At 46.2% G+C, this 21,644-nt stretch overlaps 1 protein-coding gene across 6 annotated transcripts in view; it reads left to right on the top strand.

Moving 5' to 3' along the window:
* Nucleotides 1–21,644, top strand: part of RAD54L2 (RAD54 like 2) — a 69,505-nt gene that overhangs the window by 33,978 nt on the left and 13,883 nt on the right. For 5 of the 6 annotated variants that reach the window (XM_027640194.1, XM_027640191.1, XM_027640189.1 and 2 more), the window contains 8 exons: nucleotides 12,799–12,997; nucleotides 14,438–14,577; nucleotides 16,054–16,185; nucleotides 16,961–17,193; nucleotides 17,693–17,875; nucleotides 18,149–18,282; nucleotides 19,587–19,783; nucleotides 20,306–20,648. In XM_027640194.1, coding sequence (XP_027495995.1) covers nucleotides 12,799–12,997; nucleotides 14,438–14,577; nucleotides 16,054–16,185; nucleotides 16,961–17,193; nucleotides 17,693–17,875; nucleotides 18,149–18,282; nucleotides 19,587–19,783; nucleotides 20,306–20,648 — 1,561 coding nt within the window. Of the gene's footprint in view, nucleotides 1–1,238; nucleotides 1,930–12,798; nucleotides 12,998–14,437; nucleotides 14,578–16,053; nucleotides 16,186–16,960; nucleotides 17,194–17,692; nucleotides 17,876–18,148; nucleotides 18,283–19,586; nucleotides 19,784–20,305; nucleotides 20,649–21,644 lie in introns of those variants that run through there. The other variant, XM_027640193.1, reaches the window with a different exon arrangement.

Raw genomic sequence — 21,644 nt, 5'->3', positions numbered from 1 at the left:
CTTTCCCCCCTTTATAAACACTGTGTTCTTGTGTACCAGCCAGACTGTTTGAATCTGTGACACAGGTGAAAGGGCTGTCCTGTCACTGTGACTCTTAATTGTAATACAGTTCATATTTTCTTTGGTAAAATTTATATAGCTCTAATTGTGAAAAAGCACCTTGGGCTTGTTTCAAAGCTGTGATGTACCCTGAAGCACTGAGGGTATTTTGATGGTAGCATTCACTGTGCCCTGCCATCCTCTCAAGTGAAAGGTCACATAGAAATGGCTGGAGTCACACACAGGGTAGCTGGGCTCTGCCCTGGCTGTGCTTACAGACCTTTAGATCAACCTTTGCTGTTAGGAGCTCATTGTCCTGGAGTCCTGCAGGTCTGTGCCAGGGCTGTTCGGACACAGCCTGCTTTGGGTTTCTTGTGCCCATCCTGGTTTTCCCAACACTCACTCACCAGTTGTTTCAGTAAAGAGCTGACTTCATTACATGGCCAAATGCTCACTAGCAGCGAGCTAATTTCATTACCTGTCTGTCAGCCCAGGTTTGCTGCTTGTTACTGGCATTGGATGTGCCTGTGAAGGGAATTAGGCATGGAAAAAGTCTCTGTAACACTGGAGAAGGATGGATAGCCTTTAGGAGTTCAACCACAGCTTTAAAGGACTTGTTTTCTCTTGTATTTATTTATTGTCTGCTGTGCCTGTCCTGGTACAGATGGATGATGGGGACAAAGGCTCACTTAGAGTAAACTCACACTCCACAAATTCTGGCAGGTTGTTTCCTAAAAACTGGGATATCTCATTCATAAAACATTTGCTACACAAGAGCCTTCTGCAACTCACAGTGCTGTACGAGCTGCTGATTTAATGAAGTGAACAGGAGGCTCTTTCACCTGCTACTGTACAAACAGGTTACCAGCTCCATCGAATTGCTCAGGTTGCTTGGAAATCAGCAGGCATCATGCAAATAGTTCGTAGGATCGCGACTGGTTTCAAAGCCAGAGCGGCTGTACTTCTTTTTGCATCTCACTCCCTCCCACCCTCTTTCCCTTTTGTGCTCTGAAACTTGGAAGCAGGGTTACTGTCGCGCGTGTCCCCTGCTCTGAACGTCCTGTTGTCTGTTGGGATTCCCCTTGCGCGGGGCCCCAGCGGAGCCTGAATGGTTATGTAAGGATTTTTATTTTATTCTCAGTCTTGGTCTCTGCCACTAGTTGAACTGGATCACAGGCTGAGTGAATGGGATCTGGTCCGTACGGCGTGCAGCTCCAGAGGGGAGAGACCTCCCCCGTACACACCCACTCGGCCTCCCTGCTCCTCTCTTCTCAAACTCTTTTTCCCAGGTATAACCGAGCTGCTCCCGCCGATCGGGAGCAGGTACCGAAGCCAAACCGTCCCGGCAGCACCGCTCCAGGCATCGGCCCCCAGTGGAGCAGCAGCTGCCTCGGGCAGGGCTGTGCTGTTTGACTCTCCGAGCAGGGGAGGAGATAGTGGCAGTTTTTATTTAGGCTGAACACGAGGCATATTTAACTAGTTATGTAACGGTGACCCCGGTCCGTCTCGGCTGGGTGCAGGGAGGATATGTGCGCACTGATTCCCGTCACACCGGCGGGGTGGATTCAAGCACTGCGAGCTATTTACCAAAGTTATTTTCAGAAACCTTAAGTGCAGGTTTCCCTGCCTGTACCCTGGACTGTTTTATCAGGAGGCATTTCCCGCCTGCGAACTGAACAGCCAGTGAGAGTGGATTTAGTGCTCACTGGGCTGCGGGCAGAGATAAGGAGTTGTCGGGAGTGACTGGAAACTTTTGTCCTGAAGACCCTGAGGCAAGAATAGCAGAAGGGCTGAGAGTGTTCGGCCAAGGTGAACAAGTGTGCGGGCAGAGGGCTTGCCCTGGTGCACTGAGCAGCATGTTACTCTTGGATGAGTCTCAGCAGTTTCCAGGTAGGACACAGGTTGGATTTTTTGTGGGTTGATTTTTCTTTTTTTTTTTCTCCCTTGTTTTCTTTTCCCTCTTGCTCTCCTGTTATAGGCCTCTCATTTTTCCACCCCTGTGCCAGAGCACCCCACTCACTGGCCAGCAAAGTGCCTCAGGAACTGAGACTCTTCTGTGGGGCTCAGGTTTTAATGTGCTCCCTAATAGACAGGGATGAAAGTGGTTGAGTTTTCAGAGTCTTGCAGTGCCTGTTGGCCTGATGGAGGAGATATGAGAAGGAAGCTCTTTGTGTTTTAATTCTGAAGTCTTTGATGGTGTGACATTCTGGGTCCAGCTGTTGTAATTCTGCAAATGGAATTTTTAGAGAGGAGGCAGTTGTTAATAGCAGTATTATTTTATATTCAGTGTCCTCTCTCCTACACCCTGCAACTTTTTGTGAGTGCTTTCCCTTCAACATCCTACTTGATAAGAGTTTTGAGAGCTTCTTCTGTCAGTGAAATGCTTGGTGACTTGGTGACCGGGCAGCAATCTGGGCAGGCAGAGCTATTGGTGCTTGCTCCAGATTCCCTAATTAGTGCCTAAGAGACTAAGAGCTACTTGGCCCTTTTTCCCCCCCCATCAAGTGGAAGATGCTGGTGAAACCATCACAGGAGTTCACAGTTTGGGGATGGCTGCCACTTAGTTTGCTTGCTGGTGGGAGGATGTTGTGTGTTGGAGAAAAAACTTTGTTAAGATTTGAAGAACTTTTTAAATTTGTAATTTAACTTGTTGCTTTGTGATCAGGAACTTGAGGATTCTAGGCTTCTTCCACCTTGTTCATGTGGCAAATACCTCCAAAAGTCATGCTATGAACTTAACAGACTGGTCAGGAACGGTCCCCAGGAGTTCCAGCTCTGGATTCCTGGTTTATTAGAAAAGTGCAGTGCAGTGTGGTCATCTCATGAGGAGTTTTTATAGAAGTAAGCTATGCAATATTTGTTATCCATTAGTGAGAGAGGTGGATTCCAGGAAAAAAAAATTCCATCTTATTTCTCTGGTTGTGGTGGCAGGACGAAGAAGCTAATTCTGGGAGAGCACGATCTGAGAAAAGAAAGGAATTACAATAGAAAATGAGTTTGGATAAATGAGGAATCTGGGTGATGATACAAGTGGCTTATGTAACTTAGTCTAGATAATAGGTATAAAAACAGAAGATGGGGAGGGGAAGATGCTTTTGGAAATGGCACTGTAGGTCGTACATGGAGGGGGAATGCAAGGTTAGAGACCTTCCAAAAATTTTGGGTGGAAAGATCTTTTGGGGTAATTTGTACAAAAGTAAGAGAGCAAGAGTGAAATTAACTCCTCCTTGTACAGTATTGCTTCCCAATTTGTAAAGTCTGGGGCAAAGTTTATCATAGTCTACCAGCAGAAAATTCTTTCTCTTTGAGGAAGCTTTTGTAACTGATCTAGTGAGGTTGTGTCCTGGCTGGTGGATCCAGGAGAGTCTCAGTCAAACTTTTCCATAGCCTTCTTGTCCCAAGAGATGACAAAACTGCACAAGGTCACTGAATGAGTCTGGGACAGAACCGACACATCATGTTTTTCCCTGCTTTTGTGCTTCAACCACTGTTCAGTGTTTCTTTTCCTCACTCCAGGTCTTCAAAGTAGCAAGCACCTGTATGTGCAGTGCTGTGCTACCTTTTTGTTATTTTATAAATGTTTCTGGAAAGTTAGAGAGGATTTTTAGATTATTTTTATGGTAGCACCCACCAGCTAGCAAATCAAGTTTTGTTGAAGTACAATACCTATCCTCCTGTTGACCTGCAAGAAAAAGATATCTTATTTAAAGATCCCTGTTTTCTCCCCATATGCACATATATACTACTTTTTTGACTGTAGGGGTAATTTTAATTTTGGCAACCTTTCTTTTCCAGGCTTAGCTTTTGGGGTGTTGTGTATTTTGGATGGGGGTGTCCTTGTGACATTGTGGCTTCAATTTGTGTGAGTCTGATTGACATGAAGAACTTTGCAGCCCTTTGTCAAACTCCTTTAGCAGCACCCACAGCAGCACCAATCTTTTGAAAAGGAAAACAGATTGTTCTTTCAGTGGTGGTGTTTCATCCTGGTCTTATTAGCTTTCTCCAGTGCTCTCAGTCACTTTTCTGGCTGCAGTTGATGGGAGAAGTGCCAGTGGAATGCGGTGGCACACAGGCTCAAACTCAACAATTTGGATTTTTCTCCCAAGTGATGCCTCCCTCATTAAACACAGTCCTTAAAAATTCCTCAGAAATTACTTTAGAGACTGAAGCAGAAAAAGGGAATGCAGCTGAAGTTCTGTGCTTTGTTACAGTTCTAAAAAAAAAAAAAAAATCCACAACTGTGTTTTGTTTTGTTAAAGTAGGAAATTACATTTAAGGAGAGGAAAGAGAGCGTAAGACAGAGAGCCAACAACTTGGGAGTTCCTCGGCACTGATGCCTACCTGATTTCTTTGCCTTAGTTTTCTCCTCTACAAGATGGACAGGAGGGTGTTTCACAGGTCACTGTGCTCGTGAACTCTTTGACACTGACTGGAGTAGAAATGCCAGGTATTAGAATTTTGAAATCCCTCCTCTCTTATACCACTGCCATCCTGAGCAACAAAGGAGTACTCAGATGCTGGAGGGTGCTTTAAGATAGGATTATTTCTCATGCTGCTCTTATAAATTAGGAGTGAGTATCACCTGTCTTCTCCCCCCTCCATGTTAACAGGTCTGGAACAAAGGTATGGTGAGGGTTTGAGGCAGAGGTTAAAGTTCAGCTGGTGCTCGTTGTTTGTTTGCCATTTTGGTGGCCTTGGAAGTGTGTGGCAGCAATAATCCCTTCTTTATTATTTCTCATTGCTCTGAGAGTATGCTGGTATAAAGCTAATATCACAACTCCCAGCTACCTAGTGTAAACTAATGCTTATGTAATCATTGCATAATGCAGAATGCTTGCTCCCCTACTCGTCCTCTTTTCTTAGTCCCTGAAATTTATCCCTAGAAAAGTCCTGGTAGCAAGCAATTGGATTCACTGTACTGGGAACATGTCAAGCTCCCGTATGCATCTATTTTCTGAAGTTGGGAGGGGAAATGTGTCTTTGTTACCTAAATCAATGTTTAGGCACCTCAATGGAATAGATCAGATTTCCCTTTTTAAAAAAGCTTTGAACAACTGTGAAAATAAATAACATCTGATGGTTAAATCCGGTTACTTGTGTTTAGATCCCTGTGGTAATTTCTGTAATCTGGCTGACAAAACTCTATTCTGGGTTACTAGTTAACTGGGATAACCAGAAAGGGGAGGTTTCAGTTCCCTCCTGCGCACAGCTTGTTGAAAACTTCCCAGCACTGAGCCTGAAACATTTCCCGACTCCAGAGCAGGAGTTTTATGTAACTCGTTGCTCTCACACACCCCTGTCTAAAGGACAAATGAGACCCATCCCTGCTTCCCTTGCTACCTTAGTGGGTGCCTTTCCTGGCTTTGTTTCTTTGTCTTCACTTATGCCCACAAGAGTCTGCACAAGAGAGGGGGCATGTGAGGAGGAAACAGTTTACATTCTAGGTTTGAGGACTTTTTATTAGGAAAAGTAGTTTTGATTACGTATCTAGAAGATGGATGCCAGGTAGCAGTGTTCTGCATTTCTCCAGTTTTTGCCATCTCAAGGCACTATGAAAATGTTTGATATGAAATTTCACAACCCTCTTTGGCTATCAGAGCAGGAACTGGATCCAAGATTGCCCGGTGCTCCAGAGTAAGCATGAACCTTTCCTCTGTGGTGCCTGTGAGAGGGAGGACGACCTGAGGGGCACCTTACCTGGGCTGCATTCAGGGGCTTGTGCAGGGATGGGAGGAGGTCCTGGAGAGGCTGGTTGCTAGAGCAGCTCCCTGCCACACTCTGGTGGCAATGGGGTGCCGGTGGCTGCGAGCCTGTGCCATACAACAGTTATATAAGTGCTCTTTGGTGTTTATGTAACCCGGGTCTCAGCGTCTGCAGCATTGAGGCCCAGCCAGAACAAGATCTCTTGGGTATTTGGGGCCTGGTTCTGCTTGCATAATCCCAGGGTTAGAAGATATATCGTCTGTCACCAAAGTTGGCAGTTTGATATTCGTTTGCCTCTCGGCATTTCTTGGCTGCTTCCCTTCCCTTTGGTTTTTGGGTGGTATCTTCCTTGCTTCTGCCCTTCAGTTCTGCTGCCTTTTGTCCCTGAAGGATTCCTTCAGGCCAGGAAAGGAGTTTTATTCTGCAGCATAACCTCATCAGTAACTGATATGCTGAAAGACCTCTGAAGGAAAAAAGAAGGGCAGTGCTGCCTTATAATTTATCTTCTAAAGTTTTCCATGGCTTACTCCTTGCCCAGGGAGTCTGGAGATGAGTTTGGCTTTTGTGTGCTCCTGGTCTGGCTGCCTCCTTGTGCTCTGGCCCATGGAGTCAGTGCTGGTGGCGTTTTTTCTTCAGAGCTCATTTCACATCATTTCCCTCCATCCTCTGGTCCTGGGCTGGGGATGGAGGCAGCCTGCCATCCCTTCTCACCAGCAATCTGCAGATTTCATGCAGGTATCTTGAACCCACAGCAAGTGATTGCTTTACAGATACTTAGAGAAATGAAAGACTCGAAGGAGCACTATGTGTTATACCAACATGACAGTCTCTGTGTCTGGTTACAGTGACAGGTATGAACAACACACCTGAGGTGGTTAACTCTGATAAATCAGCAACGGGAATGAAGATGTATGTGCTTCGTGACAGCTGAGGGAAGCTTCCCCTGGGAGCAGGCAAGCTCTGGGCCTGGGCAGGCTCAGCCCAAAAGACACCTTTTGCCTGGCAGTACCGTGGCTGTGACTCAGCAGGACACCGGCAGAGCTGGGGCCAGGGCGGTCGGTCACTGCTCTGGTCGGCGGGCTGCGTTTCGCTGGAGCCAGGCGGGCATCCCTGGGGGCTGGGGCGGCAGGTCCCGCTGCCCGAGGCTCACGCCGTGGCTGTCCCGCTTGGCCAGGGCACAGTGCCAGGCCTGGGAGCTCCCCGCAGCCGTGGCTCTGTGTGGATAAGTGGACAAGGGTCAGGTCCCGGCTCGGTGCTGTCAGCGAGTGGCAGCTGCTGGCGGCTGCAGAGGGTCGAGGGTGGCCGGGCGCGGGGTCCGGCGAGAGCGCGGCCGGCGCGGGGGGGCAGGTGTGCCGGGTTATATAATACTTACATAATTAGGGCTTTGTTAAGCACTGCTGGCTGGGAGGGGCGTCCTGCCGTCGAAGACTGAGCCCGATTATTTTCCGAAGAGAACAAAGTCTTGTTGCTAATTAGCTGCTCTGACGGCGGCTGCAGGGGGGAACCGCGGCCCCGAGTCCCCCCGGGGGGGGCTGCGTCCCCCTCTGTCCCCCTCTAAAGTGACTTTCCCTGTGCTTCGGGTGGGAGCAATCAGGCTTTGATGTGTGTCAAGCTCCTCGAGAGGGCTTTGTGCCTTTCCTGGGTGTTGCAACAGGTAGTGCCTGGAGGAAAAAAGTCTGAGCTTCCCCCGTACTTTCGCCTACACTGTTCTTGAGGAGTTTCACAAGGAATTTCCTGCCTCCAGCCCAGCTTGGGATGCTCAAGTGTTTTCACACAATGCCACCTCTGTGAGAGGGTGGTCTGTGCAGACATCTCCCTTCTTGTATGGCATCCGTGCAACAGCTGCACCAGTAGCATACAGAGAAAGAATACTCTGAAAATATTTAATTTATATTCCACAGCTGAGTACAAGATGAGGTGGAGCACTCTGCCTGTTGCCAGCCTCCAAGATGATTGCTGTGCCACAGTTAAAGAACTGCTGTTCTTCAGGTGCCAGGTACACTTGCACTCTGGCATCACCTACGCACTGCTCCAGCCCCCAGTGCACTGGGAAAACATCACATAACCCCAGAGAGGATATTCCAGGCTGTCAGAGCTCTGTGGAGTCGCTCCTCCAGCCTTTGGCACAGTTGTAGTTCAGTGTGTCAGGGACTGAGTGTTGCAGCTGGAGCTGTGCAATTAGACTTTCTTTTGCCATCCCTCAGTGCTCCTCCCATTCCTGCTTTGACAGCTCAGTACCAGCTCTAGTAGCACTAGCTAGTACTAGCTAGTCTCTGACAAGCTTTTGCCCACAAACCGCATGGAACTTCCCAGAAGAACTGCAATAATATTTAACTGCTCTTTGTTCTTTGTGCAGGACGAAAGAGAGCTCCCAAAGAAAGAATTAACTCCTCGCTGCTCTGCATGCAGCTCCCTTCCTCACCGTGCATGCACATCCCTGTCCTTAGGGCAGGAAGTAATGCCCAGAGAATGAGCCACACTGTGATATTCAGTATCCTGAGTTTTTGTAGTGAAATGATTTTAGAAATAAACAAGTATCTGGTTTTCAGTGTTATGCCTTCCCTGGACTCACTGGAGTTACCCTGGCAGAGTAACTGGCCTCCTAGGAGGAGGGTGTACCTCTGGCTAGCCATGTTCGCTATCTGGTAACTGAGGAGGCAAGGAAGTCACCATCTTACAGTATTTTGTCCACTGAGGGGTCTCTTGGACCTTCTCATCCAGCAGCCTCAGGTAGGAGACCTTCGGGTCTTATTCTGAACGGGAATTTCTGTACTTGTGGGAGTGTTGGACTGTTGCTAGAGCTGAACTGTGGATGCACAACACTTGGACTTAATGAGGTCTGCCTTGGAGCATGGAGATTGCATGCAGCTGTAACACTGTTTTCTCACACACCTTGGTGTCAGAAGACTGTTACGCGCATCTCACACCTCAAAACAATGTACCTGCTGCTTCAGGACACTTCACAGCAACCTGAGCCTTTTTGCAGAGCAGGCTGTGTCAACAGCAATTCACTGCTGAATTGACAATGCTGGGGAATATTCTCCAGGCTGAATCCTGTGCTGTTTTAAGGGAAGTTTGAGAAGGAGGTCATGAGGTGAGTTTTGTAAGCTTGGGTGCAATAGGAAGTGTCCCTGACTGTGGGACAAATCTTCTACTGTGTTACTCACCTGTGCAGCGTTTAGGGGCAGCTCTGGCAGTCACAGCGCATAGGGAGCATCTGAAGCAGTTACACAGAGCAGTCATGACTCCCTTTCTTACAGAGGCTTCTAAACTGTATCAATACGCAAGTGTCAGTCGAGAAACCAAACACCTCCCTGTGCTTGTGTGTACAGCTGGGGATGGTGGTTGCTGCTTATTGAGCAAAGAAAACTGGCAACCCCTGGTCTGCAGCACAAACCAGAGCCATCCTCTAATCAGGTCTGTTGGGTTTTGAGAGGGCAGACACATTTCAAACCTTTGAAGTGCATGAGAAGGGATAGTTGTGTCCCTCTTGGTACCTCTCAGGACAGAGTGCCTGGGTGTGTGCAGGTGCCCATAACCAAGGACCAGTGGGAATTCCATGGGGATCTCTCAGAGCTGTAACCCACCTGAAGGAACAGCTGCGTTGATGCTCTCACCAGTTCCCTTGGGGAAACCCTCTTTATAGATTTGTTGAGGACACTGCAAAACATGGAACAGCTGGTGTGAACCCAGCGGTTGATGTTCCAGCTGATTCTTGGTGCCCAGTGTGTAACAACGGGATGGATTTACATCCTTGCCAGCAACCACACCTGACCCATGGCTACCTTCTGCTTAGGAGACCTGGGCCTGCTTTTTCTCTTGACTGTACTCGGGCACATGTGGCTGATCTCGCTGTGCTGGGCTGTCACCCACAGGCTCGTGGCAGTACTCTTCTCATGGAGGCACCATGGATAACTGCCCAGGTCTTCCTAGAGTGCACTGACAGATTCAGCATGGTCAGGCAGTTGTCAACATGCAAACGTGGCTGATGAGTTTTTGCATTGTATAGAAAGCTACTTGTGTAACTATGTCAGAGTAGCATGTTGAGCTCCTCTTACAAAACCATAATTGCATTTCTGTTGTAGATGTAGGTTTTGCAAAATTGGGGTAGGATTATTCCATTGATTACCAGATGGGACCTGTTTGACGAGGCTGTTCCCACACTCCCTCCAACCCAAAGATCTAGCCTGTGCTTGTACAAAATAGGTTTCTCTGTGTGTAGTTTGTTTCTTAATGCATTTCTGTCCCAGTGTGGGTCACAGTTACACAGTCTGGAGTTCACTGTGGTGGAGTGCAGCCACACGGCTACAGCTGGAGCCTGGCTTTTTATATACAGCAAGATTTAGGCTGTGCACACAATCAGGAGTTTGATACAAAGCAGCAACAAAATAATTCCTGCTTGTAGCTGCCAGCTCATGCCACAGGTGCGGTGGGAGCTGATGCATGGTGAGACTTGCGATTTTATCATTGTGTTAGTTAAACTTTGTGAAAGGCAGATTTATTCATGGTGGTGGCAAGGGTGGGAGCAGCCTCGGGAATCCGGCTGTCCCCTGAATCCCACTGCAGCTGAATCAGTGTGATGTTTGGTGCTGTCAGTAGTGTGGAAGAACTCTCAGTATCTAGATGCGTATGTGTCGGGAATGTGGGCTGAGGCACAGATTGTGTTCCTCACCTCGGAACTTGCATTGGCAGGACAAACACCAGCCTGAGCAGACACGGCTGTGGCGGATGAGGGCCTGTACTCAGTGCAGGATCAAATTTATCGTCAGATTTTGTGTTTCAGACTCCTGGTCAGATGAGAATTATATTTTTTAAAAAACCTGCTGATCCAACTGTCTGTAGGTTTCAGCAGATTTTGTATTAGATATGATTAAGAGAAAAGAAAAGGTAAAAATGCAGAGGTGGAATGAGTCTACGTAGGGATTGCACAACAAATATGAAAACATAGAGGAGACTTGGGCTGCTGAGCCTTTGGATTTTGTTGTATCACCCTTGTCCTGGAGACACCCTTTCCTGGCACAGTGCTCCTGCCAGAGCACACCCGCTCCTGGCAGAGCGGCTGCCGGAGGAGATGACCTGGGTAATTGCTGGAGTGTGGGGAGGGAAGTGCTTCCTCTTCCAAACAAGCATGACTTTGTGCTCTCTGGTGCCTTGTCAAGGTCCTCCGGCCAGGGTGAGATGGCAGCAATGTAACCATGGCAGTGTTTGTCTCCGGTTTAATGACTCATCCTGGAGCATGTGATCACGTGTGCAGCCTCCCTGCTTCCCTTTGCCCTATTTCATCCAATCTTTTGATCTAGTTATATAACCAGGAGTCGAGAGGGGTGGGGGGAAGGAAACAGTGCTGAAGAGTTGCAGGTAATGTGACTAAAATGTGTCTGTAGCTCAAATAGCAGAGCTGTTGTTTGGGAAGCCTGGGAAACTGGGTTTATTCCCAGCACAGTTCTCTGTCTGCAAGTGAGTGTGGTATTTGAGCTTGTAAGTCTGAGGAGGCATGGTGGGAGGACAGAGCTCCAAAACCTTGGCTATGGTAGGAGAACTACCCTGCTTGTAGCAGCAAACCCCTTAGCCTTTATCTTCACGTGCAACATAACTTTTCTTTCATTCATTGTGAGATCTGTTTCATCCCATAAGCTGTGGATACTTGTTTTTCCAGTATGTGTAGGACTGGCAGAGACCAATGTTCACAGAAATGTTTGAGCTGCTCTGCTGGTATTGGTCTATGGTGGGGTGAGCCCTGAAGTCCTAAATGGATTCTGACATAGACTTGGAGCAAATACTGGGGCTGGTCTGGTGGGATGTCTGGAGAGGAAGTTTGCAAAGTTGGTGCTTTTGCCCAAGGTCTGAATCTACTTCTTGTCATCTCAGTTTTAAGAGGAGATGCTGCTGGTAAGCTTAAGTTAATAGGCATGTTAATGTGAGAGCTTGTAGGTGCAACGTGCTGTACTGAAACATCCTTTGTTTAAGCTCCCAGCTTTTTTGAGAAGGGATGCTTTTTGTGTCCAGATCCCACAGAGTCACAATGAGATGTTTGTGGTTTCTGTATTACTTCATCTGCCACATTCATCTGCACTGATGTCTTCTTTCCTTCAAAGTTCTGTCTAAGTGTCATTTCAGTTCAGTCATTAACTCGGATACACAATGTAAGCAAGAAAGCTGATTACAAGATGAGACTCAGGGTATCTCTTTGCCTGACACAAGGGGACAAGATGCTTCAAAGAAGCTATTACAATGCTTGTCAGAAACAGTTTGCTTCAAGGGAAGCTTTTGAACAGAAACATCTCCTTTCTGTGCTCTGGAAGCATTAGCTTGGTCACTGGCAGCCTGTTGAAGAGCCAAGTGTCACATAGAACAAGGTGTCATTTCATATAATGCCTTAAGAGTGAAATCAAGTGCTAATGGAAGTCTGGAAATGGGAGAATGAAGAGAAAAAAGAATGTGTCTGATTTATAATGTAGAAAGAGTATTGTCACTTACTTTTTATTTTTAAAAAAGTTTGTTGGAAGTTACAATTTAAATCATGAGAGTGGAGCCTGATGCTAAAACCACTGAAGTGCCCAGTCTTTGAACCAGATAACCTCTTACATGGTATGTTCTGTTAACTTGGAAGGTGGTTATTACACAGGTGTCATATAAATGGAAATTTCTGCCTTACTTGAACAACTTGAAACAAAGGTAAAGAGATTTAAGTTCCTTGTTTTAATCAGAACTCATTGGGTCCCTGTAGGAACACAAACCCTTGGGACAGCAAGTGCTCCACGTAGACTGAAACAATTTTGCCTTGTTTTCTTGTCAGGACACTTTTGGGCTGTGTTGAATGGTGTTAGTCTTGGCTTTTACTGGGAACAGACCCTTCACTATAAAACTTTTTAACACTCAGAGTGGCTGTTGGAAAGGACCCAAGTTTTGACCCTCGGAGAAACATACTTCCAGATGAGAGAGAATTGGGACTGTCAGTTCCCACTCAGCTCAAATCCTGATGAATGCTCATGTAAAAGCCAGGCTGGCAGAGCTCTCATGTCATGTTCTCATGTCATAGCCTTCTCCCGTTTGCAGACCAACCCCGGGAAGGTGTGTTCAGTGGTGACCATGCTGAGCACACGGAGGATGGAGAATGGCAGCGCTCGACTTCAACTACCTCATCTCCGAGTGAGCGGGCAGAGCAACTCTTGCAGAACCAGCACAAGAGCCTGGCCTCTGAGGACACCAAAAAGAAGAGGGCTCAGAAACCGTCTCACATGCGGAGGAACATAAGGTAAGGAGCAGCAGGACAGAAAGAAAGAGCTAGGGTCACATGAGCCCTCTGGGTGAAAACAGAATCTCTGCACTTTGCTTCTGAGCTACGTTTTGCCACTGCTGGCAGAGCAGATGGTTTTTCTTTTCCAAAACCTTAGGATTTCACCAGTGGGAGTAGTATGATCTCAGACTGGAGTGCTGCATGTGGGTGCAGACTTGTTTGGTATTTCAGAAGAGGGAATATTTGGTTATGGAATATATTGCAAAAGTTGTGTAATTGCTGCTGGCTTTTAAAAGATGTAATAGAAAAACAGTACCACCATTAAGTTAATACCAGTTTCAGATATTTGCTGAGGTGAATCCTATTGAAAACAGCCTAAAATACAGTCTTTTCCTGTACTGTCCTGGGTATTTGTTAGCAAGAATGCTGATGCTACTGCTGGTGACTGAAATGCTTGAAATCAGTTTCACCTGGCTTATATAAAGCAGTAATAGTTTGATTATTGTGTAAGTCACCACATATTCTGGGACATGTTGTCAAGTGGTAAATCACAATGAAATAATGTTCAAGGGGACTCTTAAATGCTCAGAGGAGTCCTAATGGAGCAGGAACTCAAGTGGCTTCTCTTGCCCTGTGCACAATGTGCTGGTGGTCTCTGGTTCATGTTTAAGTTTGTGCAGATTGATTTTCTTAAAGCCAAAGGAATGAGTACTGAGTAGGCCTGGGGATGTCTCCTCCTATCTCCCCCTCCCTCATTAGGATGGGAAGACATCCCTGAAGTGTGGGATTGGGTGGTTCTAAAGGCTAGTTAGAGGGAGCTGGATTTTACCACTGCTTGTACAGCACCTCTCCCCTGGCAAAAGCACCTTCATTTCCAGTACTGCACGTGTGAAACTGAAGCAGGGGAAGAGCAACATTTGGAAGTAAAGAAAACTACCTGTAAAGGGAAGGTGCTTTGAGAGCGTCCCTTGAAACCATTGTTAAAGCCATTAGAGGTCCTAATTCCTGAAAACACTATGTCAGAAGAGAATCAGGGTAATGACTTTTTGTGGTGAAATTGATGCTTTTTCCTCCCACGTATCTTCTTTGCATGGCTTTGTGAATTTTGTGTTTATAAACTGCATATCAATAAAAAACATCCTTTCAGATAGAAGAACTTGTCTCTGGTAACCTACTTTACATATGTGCTTACCCACTCCCAATTTTTCTCCTTTCATTATTTTGCTTCTGTCAAACTTTTGTCTTTTCCTTGACTACTTGTAGTGTTACCTGTAGTTGGGAAGCACAGTCTTGAAATGACTGTATTTGCCTGTATCTTTTGATGATGATGTTCCCAGTCTGTGTAGCTGACAGACTCCTGGAGCCTGTCAATCATCTTTTGAGCCAGCTGTACAATCATTCATGTTTTTGGGAGAAATTGTTTGAGTGTAACCAAATCACATTTGCTCCTGTGTTCAGAAAGCTGTTGCGTGAGGACCAACTGGAAGCCGTGACAAAGGCAGCCCAGCAGGAAGAGTTGGAGAGGAGGAAACGGCTTGAGCAGCAGCGGAAGGATTATCCAGCTACTATTCCAACTGTACCCCTTGAGTTTCTTCCTGGTAAGCAGTGGGAGATGCCAACCAAAGCAGGAGTTTTAAGGACAGAAGCTGAATGAAGAAGGTAGTGCCGTGTTTGTCCATGATAGGACAAGGGGGTGATGGTTTTAAACAGCAGGAAGGTAGATTCAGGTAGATAAAAGGAAGAGGGTGGTGAAGCGCTGACACAGGTTGTCCAGAGAGGTGGTAAATGCCCCATCTCTGAAAACATTCAAGGTTAGGATGGATGTCCCTGCCCATGGCAGGAGGGTTGGACTAGATGGCCTTTGAAGGGTCCTTCCAACCCAAACCATTCTGTGTTTCTATGCTGTACTTGCACTCCCAAGAGTAAACTCTCAAAACAGCAGTTCCAAAGCATTTGTTGGTTTAGTGTAGACAGTTCCACTTGTGAGCTAGTTTTGAATCAAGATGCTGTGGCTGCATGGTGAAAGGTGCCAGGAAGAAAATATCTTGTTGAAGATATTTTGACACATTAATTGTGTGTAGTGGGATTCTGGAACAGAACTCTCTTGTCTTTCCAACTGGTAGAATTACCATGTCCAGACCCTATTTGTACTGGGAATGGTCTGTGCCAGGGATAGTGGAGCAATAGACTGGAATGTTCATGTATGTTCATGATGTAACCTTGTCCTTTCTTTCAGCAAGCAGTGAGTAGCAGGCAGTATAAATGGTTAAGCATCCTCTTGTCTTCTGGTGAATATGTCATCTCATATTGTTTCCTAATCTGGATCATTTTGGTGATCTAGTGGTAACCAGCCTCTGTCTGGTGTAAAGGGCAAGGAAGTGCAGTTGGATATTGTGTAAGGAGTCAGGAGTAAGGAGTTCCTGAGTTGGCTTTGCCTCTTGAGAAAATGCATATTCTCCCTTATATGCAAGTGTTCAAAACACTTTTACATAGAAGAGAAGGAATAAGGGCTGTTTAAAACACTTCAACTGTTGCAGGGTAGGTTGAAGCCCCAGAAGAACATAATTGCTGAGTCACTGCAGTGGTGCTGTTTGGGCCCATTAGCCTCTCTCACCACACAGCAGCACTAAAATATACAAACAAATGCTCTTGATCAGCAAAAGTTGTTTATGATATGTGGGATGTACTTATTACAGTCTCCCTACTAACAAAGGGCAGTTATCATCCCTTCAGTTCTTTGCTGGGTGAAACACAGCTTTTACTTTTGAGACCAAAAAAAAAAAAGAGAAACAAAGGGCTTTAGCATGTTGCGTGGTCAGTGTGCCCCAGTCAGGGCATGAAACAGAGGGTGCCATCAGCAATGGCCTATTGTTTCAGCATATTGAGAAAGGAGCAGAGTGTGACCCAGGAAGCTGAGTCATAGCAGTATTGTAGACAGTGAGAGTCTGTTATGGAAAATTCCAGGACTAAGTTATTGGAGCAAAAGTGGAAGGAAATACTGTCTGGTTTCTGAACAGTTTTGTCTCCTTCCTTATTACTATGAATTACTTATTGTTTATGATTTATGTTTGTAGAGGACATCGTTTTCAGAACCGCAGAGGCGACCCAGCTCCCCCCTCAGGTCCTGGCTGAGGAAGTAATCTGCCTCGACAGTACCAGCAGTGGCAGTGAAGATGATGCTAAAGGAAAAAATAGCATTAAAGATGGTAAGTGACCAATTGGCTCAGCCTGGTCTTCTCACAATATGCTGTTTATTCAGCCACAAGTCTGTTTTCATCTAGTCAGATGCTCCAGTGGTGAATCACTTCAGATTTTTGTAGGCCTATTGGTTTCCAATTATATGGGCAGTTCTGCTCTGTGAGTCCCGAAGTGACATTTATAAAATGGCCTGTCAGGCCCTCTTGTGAACTTGTGTTTATTTCTGCTTTATAAATGCACTTAACTTTGCTCAGTGCTCTGCTGAAGAATGCTTACGTGAGATGTGGAATCATCTGCTGTGTATAAAAGGAGCATCTAAATATTCAGATCTGCGGCTGAAAGTCGGTTTTATGTCTCTTGTCCCAAATGGACCTAACCTGACTACTTTATACCACTCTGGTACAGTACTTCTGCCTAATATCCTTGGTGGTCCTTAGACATTGCATCAGTAGATAAAATGTATGCCTGGGTTTGGTTAAGAGGGCATATGGAGGAGAATGGAAATCACTCATAGAAACTGTCTCACGTTTCCATTTGGATCAGCCCAAATTAATGTTGTCTGAAACACAGGAAAGCTCAGGGAAAGTCGTGCTTTCATATGTTGATCTGAGGGGCCTGGTGTGTCTGTATCGTGCCTGCTTGTTCAGAATGGGTCATTAGGCCAGTGTGGAGTTGCAAAAGGTGGTGGTAGCCTTATTTCCTGATAGTTTTTTCCATGTATGATAAACCCTGATGTCAAGTTCACCTTTGCCCTTATTCTCTCCTCCTTTGGTTACTTTGCAGAAGTGATTGAGCTGAGCTCAGGAGAGGATGATGCCCTCCAAATTGTGGACAGCAGTGACTCTGGCAATGAAGGGGAGGAGGATGGCAGTGAAGAGAGCAGTGGCTCTCATGTGAATGATGCCTTAAATCAGTCAGATGCTCTGGGGCAAGTCATTGTCAACATCAATCATCCACCAAATGAAGAGGACATTTTCCTGGCTCCCCAGCTTGCACATGCAGTAAAACCTCATCAGGTAGGCTTTGTTAGTCTTGCAAATGCAGTGACTTCAGACAAGCCTGCCTTGCAATCTCAGGAGAACTTCTTTGGTGAGCTCTGTGACCAGTCTGGTTGTAGTAGTGACTGTTGTGGACAGTCAAATGATACAGACAAATTAAAGGGATACCAAGACTCTGTGTAACTTTGGATATTGTATTATCAGACCTTTGTATATTTAGATGAACTTTTTAAAAATAAAATTATATTTATAAACAAACTAATCAACCCCAATTCAGATTCTCTGGCTACATATTAATTCTGATTTATTGATGTAGTCTTAGGACATTTTATGAGTATCTAAAAATACTGAGTTTCTGAGCCTTCCCCAGGTTAGAGTACTTCAGTGAACGTGAAACATCCCCTTTATATTTTAATGGTTTATGCAATCCTGATATAATTGCCACTCTGTAAATACATACCCATCTTGAGGTTTTTTTCTCCCACCATTCTAATACCTTTTCTACTTTTATGTCTAGATTGGTGGGATCCGATTCCTGTATGACAACTTGGTCGAGTCCTTGGAGAGATTTAAAACCAGCAGTGGGTTTGGGTGTATTTTAGCACATAGCATGGGCCTGGGCAAGACCATACAGGTCATCTCTTTCTTGGATGTACTTTTCCGGCACACGGAGGCAAAGACTGTTCTTGCCATTGTACCTGTGAGTAGCCACATGAAGGGCTGGCTGAGGGGCTTCTTTGCACTGCTTCTTTCTTTGCATAGAGAAAGTTGATTAGTGTCCCATCTCACATCAAGCTCTATCATACCCTTGCTGCTCTTCTCCCTCTTTCACTCCCTGTCCCTGAGTTTGCATGCTGTGGTCTGCTGCTTCTGTCTGGGCACAGCTGGGTGTCAGTCCTTATTTTCATTTTTGATCTTAAAATCACAAGTGACTCAGCTGGGTTTTTAATCCCTCCGTGGCTAACTTTTTCAGGTGAATACACTCCAAAACTGGTTAGCAGAGTTCAACATGTGGCTCCCAGCACCTGAAAACCTTCCTGCTGATTATAACTCCAAAGAGGTCCAGCCCCGCACCTTCAAAGTCCACATCCTGAATGATGAACACAAGTAGGTGCCAGTAAAAGTCTTTTTGAGCTCTTGAACTGTGTCTTAGGGAACTGTTATCAGAATTGGTGTTGCAGACTGTTCAGTTTGGGTTAATTCTGTGCCCTTGACTCCCAGATCTTTCCTTTCCCACTCTGCATTTATTGTGGATGCTGTCTGAGGGGAGGATTTGGTACCTGTGAGAGGTACCTGTCTCTTTCATCCAATATTTATATCTTGTATTTCCTTCTCACACTGCTGACACACCTTTCTGTTCTTCCATGTGTGCTGAGAGCAGGAACCCGGTCCCAGAGACAGAACTGCAGAGGAGCAGAAATGCTGTGACTTGGTGGGACACTGTTAGTCCTGTCAGAGTCCTGGGATTCCTGAGGCGTGTGTCCCTGTACCACATCTCTTGCATTTTAAATGTGGGTTGATTTTTTTTTTTCCCCAAGATTTTTCACACATTTAGGGATTCCTCTACCTGACACTTCGACTTTCTGTGAATAGAGTTGTCCATGAAGGGTTCTGGTAAAATATACAAAGCCTCTTTGTCCAAAAAGGAGAGATCAGTGATTGCAGTTACAGCCTGGTGTGGAGTGTGTTCTTGGCTCATGAATCTCTGCTTCTTTCTGGATTATTTTTCCTGCATGAATCAGGACATTACAGTGATCCTAGGGAATTCTCAGTTCATACACCCACCTGTTGATGTCCTCACCTTCTGACTGGGGCATATTTTGAATCTGCTGATGCTGCTCCAACAGTGTGTTTACTACTGACCGGGATCTGGTGTGATCTGGTGGATTGAGTGAAGACAGTGTCTTGATCTGAACCAAATCTGAGAAGGCTGCAGGGAAGGAATAACTGGGGAACATGAGCATTGGAGGAGACAACAACAGGGGAAAACCAACTAGATAATTACAGCCATGTGCATTAACAGCTAGTTCTGAAAATGGTTTTTGCACAGGCAGACTCAACAACTCTTTAAAAAGGGTGCTGTCATGAAACGAGTGTTTTAAGGTCTCTCAAAAAATCACCAGCACAGATGCTCTCAAGTTTGATGTCCTTTTGTACATGACAGACTTCTACAGCTCAGTTCCTGTAACAATTTGTCATTCTCTACTCTGCTACCCATGGCACTTAAAAGGCTTTTTTCCACTTCTATGCCAGTTTGCTTCTTAAAGAAATTTCATTGTGTTCTTTTGTCTGGTTTGATGCGAGAAAAGTGCTTTAAATTAATTGAATGGGTCTTTTTTCTCAGCAGACTCCAATCCAGTGATTCAGGCTGAAACTGGAGAAAATCTGAAGTTTATTTGGTTGTTTTGCAGGACAACAGCTGCACGTGCAAAGGTGGTGAATGACTGGGTGACAGACGGTGGTGTGCTGCTGATGGGATACGAGATGTACCGTCTCCTCTCACTGAAGAAGTCCTTTGCCACTGGCAGGAAGAAGAGAACAAAGAAACAAACTGGCCCTGTCATTATTGACTTGGATGAGGAAGACCGGCAGCAAGAGCTTCTGAAAGGTGGGAGGCCAGCCCTCAAGAGGGAGAGTGTGATCCTGCCGTCCAGCTGGCCATCAGCAGTGGCAGCACAGGGAAACAACCTGTAACTTGCTTTTAGCATTGCTGACATGATCAAACCTTGCTGGGCAGGAGTGTGTCTTTGGAAGCAGAAGGTTGTTGAGCTTTGGCCGAGTCTTTAATTTCTTGCAAGAGCTGCAAGTGTGGAAGTCAGAAGACTGAACTATGGGATTTGTCAGTGTGAGATTTGCCAGGCTGAAATGATGCAAGACACCCAACTTGATGTAATGCGGGTCGTTGAGCAGAAATCAAGGGACAGTCATGTTTGCTCATTACCACATTATGCTAAATCAGAGCTAGTGTCTAGTCATATTTTATCTCCTGAATCAACCTGACTCTCTGCACCCATGAATACTGCTTTTTTGTCTTTCAGAGCTACCCCTCCTTTGTGAAGTCAGTGACCATGTAAAACCAGAACTTTGTCTTATTCATCTCTAACTAACACTTAATGTTCCTTGTCCTCAGGGATTGAGAAGGCCTTGTCTCGCCCTGGCCCAGACGTGGTTATTTGCGACGAAGGACACCGGATAAAGAACTGCCATGCCAGCACTTCCCAGGCCCTGAAGAACATCCGCTCCCGCCGGCGGGTGGTGCTCACTGGGTACCCACTGCAGAACAACCTCATTGAGTACTGGTGCATGGTGGACTTTGTCCGACCCGACTTTCTGGGCTCGCGGCAGGAATTCAGCAACATGTTTGAGCGGCCCATCCTGAACGGGCAGTGTATCGACAGCACCCCGCAGGACGTGCGGCTCATGAGGTACCGCAGCCACGTCCTGCACAGCCTGCTGGAAGGCTTCGTGCAGCGGTGAGTCCCTCAGTTCTTAGTGGTGTGGTCCATGCAAACACCTCCTTCATCCCAAATTACCCGGCTTATCTGCTGAAGTTATGTGCTACAATTAAATCTTGCTGCCTTACAGAGTCATGGAATCGTTCAGGTTGGAAAAGACCTGTAAGACCATCAAGTCCAGCTGTTCCCTCAGCACTGCCAAGTCCACCACTAAACCATGTTCCCAGGTGGCACATCCACACCTCTGTTAAATCCCTCCAGGATTTAACCACTTCCCCAGAAAGCCTGTTCCAGTGCTTGAGAACCCTTTCACTGAAGAAATTTTTCCTAATATCCAGTCTAAACCTCCCCTGGCACAACTTAAGACCATCTCCTCTCATCCTGTCACTTGTTACCTGGGAGCAGAGCCCAACCCCCACCTGGCTCCAACTCCAACCTCCTGTCAGGGAGTTGCAGAGAGCAAGAAGATCCCCCCTGATCCTCCTTTTCTCCAGGCTGAGTCTCCCCAGCTCCCTCAGCCACTTCTCATCAGACTTGGGGTCCAGCCCCTTCTCCAGCTCCATTGCCCTTCCCTGGACTCGCTCCAGCCCCTCAATGTCTTTCCTGTAGTGGGGGGCCCAAAACTTAGCCCAGGGTTCAAGGCACAGCCTCACCAGTGCCCAGCACAGGGGGATGATCACTGCCCTGGCACTGCTGGGCACACTGTTTCTTACAACTCAGTTTTGCCTTATGGTTAGAGGTAAAGTTGCTTTGCTTTGGTACCACAGACTCTGATATTAGAGAACAATGCCTCTGACTGCACCAGAGTGACCTCGGGTTTATTTTGATGGCTTGATAATTAATTTGGATGTACACTTTTTGACATCCTCTACCCAAGGATCTGAAAGTGTTTCATGAAAGTGTTATGAAAAAGGACAGTGACTTCACCACTCTGGAAACGAACCAGCTTTTCTTCCTCATATGAGGGTTCTAAGATGCTGGACCAGTGACTTGAATGGAATGTCTTAATCATTA

Source organism: Corapipo altera, unplaced genomic scaffold (assembly GCF_003945725.1).
Source record: "Corapipo altera isolate COAL_440 unplaced genomic scaffold, ASM394572v1 55, whole genome shotgun sequence".
NCBI lineage: Eukaryota > Metazoa > Chordata > Aves > Passeriformes > Pipridae > Corapipo > Corapipo altera.
The sequence above is the reverse complement of the archived record's forward strand: the minus strand, read 5'-3'. Positions and strand labels throughout refer to the sequence as shown.